Raw genomic sequence first — 7,795 nt, forward strand, 5'->3', positions numbered from 1 at the left:
CAAGGAATTTTGACAGAGCGAAAAAAAGGATGAAAAGAGAAAGAAGTTGAGGTGGTAACCATGACAATGCTTGATAATTTACTTATTTCTCGCATGCGCACTCCATTTTGGCCAACACTAACATCAAAGACAGAGAGCTGATAGAGAGTTGCGCTACTGTGTATACTGTGTATACTATGGAATTACCGAGAGAGGGATTTGTGTGGGAGTTTATTCCTTACAGAATTACATGGACGCGCGAATGTGTAGCCAGTGACATACCGGATTGTGTCGCTGCACTTTTCTTTAATAATGTGATAGGAAACCTCGATCAAATAATTCATTGGATATCGTTTTGAGCAGATCCAAAAATGAGCACGATCTTGGAAAAAATCGCCTCAATTGAGGCTGAGGTAATGTCTGTTATATTGTGTTACGATATGATTCACAATAGGTTATTCGCAGCATAGGTTATTTGCAGCATTATTGTTCATCACGATTTGCTTTTCCAGATGGCTCGTACTCAGAAGAATAAAGCAACTTCTGGACACTTAGGTTTGCTGAAAGCAAAACTAGCCAAGCTCAGACGTGAGTTAATCACTCCAAAGGGTGGTGGTGGAGGTGGCGAGCAAGGTTTTGAAGTTGCCAAAACTGGTGATGCTCGTATTGGCTTCGTTGGTGCGTCTCTTCCAATCACATCATAATCTTATACTCTATTACAGCTATATTATCTCTATATTAGTTTGATAAATTCACGTGTTATAAGTTTCATTCTAACTTTCCTCTGCAAGTAATGAGTGCTAAAGATATTCTAAGTTTACACAGTGCATGAGCACCGAAACTGAACTCAACCAATGTCATTAAACAGACTTGTTTAAAACTTTATCTCTAGCCGACGTTTGATTTAAATGCTCGTGTGCTTTAAGCCTGGATCTATAATATAAATTTTTAAGTATTAAGCTATAAGAAATGGACGAATCATTGTCAATTATTTTCCTTGCATTTGACTTTAATTCTGCAAACACAATAGAGTAGTAAATCTTAAGGCTTAAGGAATTGATCAATCATGTTAGATTGTTCTTCTCACATTCAACTGTGATTGATCAATTTTTTTTAAAGCTTAAGGGAATTCTAAAGCCGCCTGTATTACCGATTAATCATAATTTTTGTATAACAATTTTTTTTCTTTTACCGATTTGAAAATCCTTTTCCAGGATTAGAGTATACGCATTAATACGTGTCTGTGAGGTGGAGTTTATGCCGAGAATGACAAAAAATTTTTCTTAATTTTAATTTAAAACATTTTATCGTTTTTGGAATAAATTCCATCTCACAGATACATATTAATGTGTATACTTTAATTTTGGAAAAGAATTTTCGAATCTGTAAAAGAGATAAAAAAAGTAAGTCCTTCCAAAGCATGTAATTTCATTTTAGAAGAAATATTTTTTTCTATTCTTTGAATCTTAATTCCATAAACATATTGTTCGTTCAAGTAATCCCGCCCGAATGCTTATTTTTAATTTATAAGTAAAACTTTTATATCAAGCAATGGCTGAAAAAGCAGCTTTGCAATTGTTGTAAAATTCTTTAATACGATTGATCCTGCTCTTAGTTCCTCACTGGATCTAAATGCATAAACTCATATTCAAGAATTTTACAACAATTGCAAAGCTGCTTTTTCTGCTGAATGCAGCCAATGTTAATCTCAGGTAACAGTTGCATGTGTCAGAAAAAGTGAATTTTTTAATTTTTTTTTCGATTTTCTCGTGAAATCGTGTTTTCCGGAATGTCTTTTCATGCATTTTTTATACTTTTTTCTATTTCTTTATTCTATTATTACATGAATTCTGTAAACAAATTTTGCAATCCGTGAAACCAATTCGGAGATTTCTCCTAAAACATAATCTCGTAAAACAGGACGACTTTAAGATCTCTTTAAGGCTTATTATATCTATTATGTTTGCAGGGTAATTGGTTAATTTCTTATGGCTTAAGGCTTAAAACACCTATTGTAGATCTGGACTAAATACTTATAATCATCATTCTCTGTCTTTATTATTTATTAGATCTAAAACGAAGATAGAAACACTGAAAGCTTTAAAAGCATCCAAATTGAACTCTAATATCTATTTTAAAGTCATAGGCGCATAATAGAACAAATATTAGGAACAGGAATAAATATTAAGATTTCAACCTATCAGATATCAGTTACACCGGAATACACAGTTTCTAATAGATTGAAATCTTAATATTTATTCCTGTTCCTAATATTTCCATTGTGCACAGGGCCTTATATTAATGATACTAAAAATTGTTCCAAGATTGAGAGAAGGAAAAAATTAACAAATCACCTCTAAATAATTCGACCAAAAATGATCAATACAATTGATCAATTCTATCTTGGTCCGACATCTCGGAGTATATAATTTCTAGTATCACAAACTCAAGGCTTAAGGCTGCAGTACAACTTTGTACAGAAGTGTGTTGTGCAGAAGTCTGTGCTGTTATATTATTGTTTTCTCTTTGTTTCACTCAACAAAGTGATGACAGGAGAAAGTATTTAACTCTCGAGTTAAGTTTCGAACGATTTATATTAGACTAATATCTCTTGAACTTTGCAGCATCTTTTGGAATATCAACATCTTATAAATTATATACTACATTCTTTGTTTCTACGCATGATTTTCTTCAATAATTAAATTTACAGGTTTTCCTTCTGTGGGAAAATCTACATTGTTGAGTACACTCGCTGGCGTATATTCCGAAGTAGCTGAATACGAGTTCACAACACTCACAACTGTTCCTGGTTGCATAAAATATAAAGGTGCAAAAATACAGGTAAATCTACAATGGATTATAGTTACTTATTTAGATTGTCTCTGTATATAGTATCAAAACTGCTACAATGACTTTTGCATGAAAATAAGTTGAAAATGTCTAATAAATATACATATGTCTGATTCCAAATAGTTTCGGAGTTACGGGATATTGAAATAAGAAAATATGAATCATAATAAATGTTTAATGTTCGTTATTCTATTTAATGCTTTACAAAACATGTTCAAAAATTTCTTCGTCGACTTTGATACACTTTCTAGTACGAATTAATAAATTGTTTCGGACTTGATGACAAATATTTGGAGTTTTGCGGATATCGGCAGCGTTAAGTATTAGTGGCTATAATTCTGCATTCTGAATCTCATTCTGGTAGATTAAATCTTTCATTCGTCCCAAAGAAAAAATCCAGTGATGTGAGGTCGGAACTTCTCACTGGCCAGTAGGAGCATCTTAACTTCGTCCAATTCAATAAGGATAGTGGAGAAACATTCGCACAGAACGTATAAAGTGAGATGGTGCCTTGTCATGCATGAACCACATGTTTCTTCGAATTAGAAGATTTACATCCTCCAACAGTGCTGATTGGTCATTGCTCAAAAAGTGCAAGTAAGCCTTTCCTGGATAAATAAGGCAGCCTGAAGGACTTAATTATATGGTTAGCAAGGATTCTAGTCCACACTTTGACAGTGAATTTGAGGAACGAATGAAAGATCTAGTCTATCAAAAAAAAATTCAGGATTCAGAACAACAGAATAACGAACATTAAACAACATTTACTACAATTCAGTTTCCTTATCTCAATATTTTGTAATTCTAAAATCATTCGAAATCGAACATATGTTTATTAGACTTGTTTTCATATGCTGAAGCCGCTGTAGAAGTTTTAACACCATATGCAGAGATACCCTGTATATAACTAAGATAATTCATCTTTAATATCTTTTAATATTTCTCAGTTTAAATTAGAATTTGAAGTTAATAATGTACATGTAAAAAAGGACAGTAATATCAGCTAAATATTAGTTGCTGGTTTAAACTTTGCTACACATAGAGAAAAGATTAGCCAACGCAGCTAAAATATAGCTGTGGCAGTTAAAATGTGTCCTTATAATAAGGACAGCTAATGTTTACTGTCAAAGCTCAATTTATTCTATTAAAATTTAGGTACTGCAGTGAAAAATATTCACTGCTAGAGTAAAATGATGTTCAATTAAATATATATAAGCTAATTTCTTTTTACAATAGAAATTAATAATATTTGCAGCAAGATTAAAAATCTTAGCTGACATTGTATAGGGTGTCCCATTTTAATGTCCCACTCTAAATAACTTTTTTATTTTTGATCTTAGAAAAAATATTTTAGACAACAATCTATTCCACAGTCTTGTTCAGTATTAATGATATAAATTAATAAAATAAATAATATTAGGTGTTGGAATTAATTCGTAGCGTTTTTAATGAAAGAATGTTATTTATTTCACATGAGCATTAAAAAATACATTAATGAAAGTACTTCCCATCACTTGTAAAACGCTACGAATTAATTCCAACACCTAATAATATAAAACAGTCGAGGACTCTTAAAAATTAAATAACAATATAAGGATAAAACAGGCAAATAAGAATCGATTCTTTAAAATGTAACGTATGAAACTTATTAATAGGAGTTAAATACATAATAAAAAACAGAAATATTATCTTTCCTATATTGAGTTATCTTCAGATATTATCCTCTTCATTATCACCTTATATTAGTTATCATCGTCAAAGAGATAAAAAACATGAAGTAATGTGTCCAATTTGTGTCCAATTTGTGTCCAATTTGTGTAGCAATCTTGATAAATGTTACATGGAAGACGTCAGTTACTCATAAACGATTAGATGTTACGGAATTTTATGATATTCTGATCAGAAAGACAAAATTCGTTCATCGAGAACTACCCAGATAGCCAAGTCTGTAGAAAACAGATTTTTTTTAAATGTCTGCTACACACTATGCCAACAAAATAACAACAGAATTAGATGTATATATCAAATTGAGCTTTGGCAGCAACGAAATTGTCCTTTATAAAGATACATTTTAACTGCCACAGCTATATTTTAGCTATATCGGCTAATCTTTTCTCTGCGTGTATATGATAATAAAATCAAGTAAGATTATAACAGAATGCATCTTGCAGTTGTTAGATCTTCCAGGTATTATAGAAGGCGCAAAAGATGGCAAGGGACGTGGACGACAAGTCATTGCTGTGGCACGAACATGCAGCTTAATCTTCATCGTTTTAGATGTGCTCAAACCACTCGGACATAAGCGACTGATTGAACACGAATTGGAAGGTTTTGGTCTGCGATTGAATAAACAGCCACCAAATATAACTTTCAAAAAGAAGGACAAAGGTGGTATTAATTTACAAACAATGGTGAGAAAACAATTTGTAATAATGGACTCTTGATAATTGAAATAAATAAATAATAAAATGGATACGGGAGTCAGGTGGAGATTATTATGCAAAATTAGTCAATAAAATAAGTTTAATACAATAAACGTAAATAAAACGATATCATGTTTTACTGATACTTTTGCTATTCTTGGATCCTTGAGGATAAGCTACTTTCAGTTTTAAATATTTTGTTAATTTTCACTTGCATGGGTTAATTAAAAATCTCTAGTACAACTAGAGATTCTTGTCAAGCGGTCATCCAATCACATGTGAGCAATGCTCATGTGGTCAATCAACGTTAGAAGTGACTTATCATGACCCATAAATAGATTATTGTTGTTAATAATTATGATCTGAAGAAAGCTCAAAACATAAATTGAAGCTTGTAATCATTAAATATTATTTTATTTAGTGCACGTATGTATTAAATTTATTTTATTGACTAACTGTGCAATAATTTCCACATCTGATCTCTTATCAGTTTTATTATTTATTTGAAAAAGATTTATGAAATAATTAATAATTACAATAATTTATAATTAATTCTTTGCGCCACGATGGGACCCATCAGCCGAAACGTTTATGTTATGAATTTTAATTGTTAACAATAATTTTAAATATATGATTTCGCTACGAATAATTTGCGTTTAGCTGTATGCTCCTTATTTGATTATTACAATTTTTTAATTCGTCTCTTATAAAACAAAATATATAGGATGAGATCGGAATTGAACTTAGGATTGATCAACTATGAGTTGATTGCTCTTGCTCGGAATTACATACCACCTGATTAATATTGATAGTCAATACACCAAATATTGATATTAAAAGTTATTACGTTTTTGTATTTCAGTGTCCACAATCTGAACTAGATTTTGACGCAGTGAAAATGATCTTGTCAGAATACAAAATTAGTAATGCGGACATTACACTAAGGTACGATGCTACCTCAGACGATTTGATTGACGTTATAGAAGGGAATCGCGTTTATATCCCTTGTATTTATCTCTTAAATAAAATAGGTAATTGTGTGTAACATGATAAATATAAGTATAAGTATTGTACAATAAGAAATATTGATAAAAATGGGGAATTCTCTTGTAGATCAAATAAGCATAGAAGAACTAGATATTATTTATAAAATTCCACATTGCGTGCCAATCTCAGCCCATCATAAATGGAATTTTGATGATCTATTAGAGAAAATGTGGGATTATCTACAACTTGTTAGGATGTAAGTTTACAATTTATCTCGTATATATCATATAAGCTAATTTAATAGAATTTTATTAAAACAATATAATTTTAATTTTTAAAATAGTTATACGAAGCCGAAGGGACAACTCCCAGATTACAACGCACCCGTAGTACTAAACACCGAAAAGCGAACTGTTGAAGATTTTTGTAACAAGCTTCATAGATCAATCGCAAAAGAATTTAAATAGTATGTCTTTCATATTTCATCATTAGTTTTGGGGTTTTTTTTATTACTAAATATTTACTCTTTTTGTTGCAGCGCATTGGTATGGGGCTCATCCGTAAAACATCAACCCCAGAAGGTAGGGAAGGACCATCTTCTTTGTGACGAGGATGTTGTGCAAATTGTGAAGAAAGTGTGATATTGTTTTCCTTGCACAGTCGTTTATTGGCAGCACAAATAAACTTAACTAATGAGATATATTTAAAAAGATCATTTTAATTAATTATAATGGATAAATTAATACACAATCATATAATATATGATTTAAATCGTTATTTGATCGATGAGAAGATGCAGATGCAACATAAATGATGAAAAATTGTGGTTAAATCTTCGTAACATTATAAACGCATTTGGTTTTGTGTATATAAAATAATAATCAGATTTATATTTTATCATTTAAAATGTCTTGAATGAGAGAGAGAGAGAGAGAGAGAGAGAGAGAGAGGGGGGGGGGCGTATATAAGATACACAAAGTCCCGAATCTTTTAAATGTCTTGAAAAATAAGCATTTCTGAAAAAAATATTTCATACAAAAGTTATAGGATTTCAAAGCTCGAACTCCGACGAAATCACCAGAGGTTGCGCCGTGCGCCGCACATCGACATGTATTTTTATTTATTTATTTTATTGAATACTGTACTGCAGAAGCATTTCCAAATCATTGGATACTGACTAGTGACTTCGTTTATCAGAATAGTTTTATGTTATGAGCCAATACGCGTACGAGGCTGCAATGTATAACGTCACTAGCCAGTCATTTGGGAACGCTTCTCCAGTACAGTATCCAGTAAAATGGCGGCTACTGAATACTGCACTGAAACGAAATGGGAACACAGCCTAAGAAATGGTAAAAAATATATCAATTTTGAAATTTTTGATCGGTTTCGGTATAAACTCCACTTTCCAGACACAAGTATTAATGCGTATACTTTAATTCTGAAAAAGGATTTTCGATTCAGTGAAAGAGAAAAAAAGTATTTTTTATACAAAAATTATACGTGCTTACGTGATAAAACAGGGGACTTTAGGATCCCCTTAATAGGGCCCGAGC

The 7,795-nt window shown here is 31.5% G+C and overlaps 1 protein-coding gene across 1 annotated transcript; it reads left to right on the forward strand.

The window, feature by feature from the left end:
* Positions 1–160: 160 nt before the first annotated feature.
* On the forward strand, positions 161–7,125 carry 128up (GTP-binding protein 128up). Its single transcript, XM_011067109.2, has 8 exons — positions 161–392; positions 492–657; positions 2,690–2,820; positions 5,001–5,240; positions 6,115–6,283; positions 6,366–6,495; positions 6,583–6,705; positions 6,778–7,125. The coding sequence occupies exons 1-8, from the start codon at positions 351–353 to the stop codon at positions 6,878–6,880; spliced, it is 1,104 nt and encodes a 367-aa protein (XP_011065411.1). The 5' UTR covers positions 161–350; the 3' UTR covers positions 6,881–7,125.
* The last annotated feature ends 670 nt before the right edge of the window (positions 7,126–7,795 follow it).

The sequence above is a fragment of the Acromyrmex echinatior genome, chromosome 2 (assembly GCF_024713525.1).
Source record: "Acromyrmex echinatior isolate Ae372 chromosome 2, ASM2471352v2, whole genome shotgun sequence".
NCBI classification, from domain to species: Eukaryota; Metazoa; Arthropoda; class Insecta; order Hymenoptera; family Formicidae; genus Acromyrmex; species Acromyrmex echinatior.

Bases quoted from the DNA above. Each gene is read 5' to 3' on its own strand.
- 128up (XM_011067109.2), top strand. From the start codon at position 351: ATGAGCACGATCTTGGAAAAAATCGCCTCAATTGAGGCTGAG. The intron at 393-491 runs GTAATGTCTGTT...TTGCTTTTCCAG, and splicing joins TCGCCTCAATTGAGGCTGAG to ATGGCTCGTACTCAGAAGAA. The intron at 6,284-6,365 runs GTAATTGTGTGT...ATTCTCTTGTAG, and splicing joins TTATCTCTTAAATAAAATAG to ATCAAATAAGCATAGAAGAA.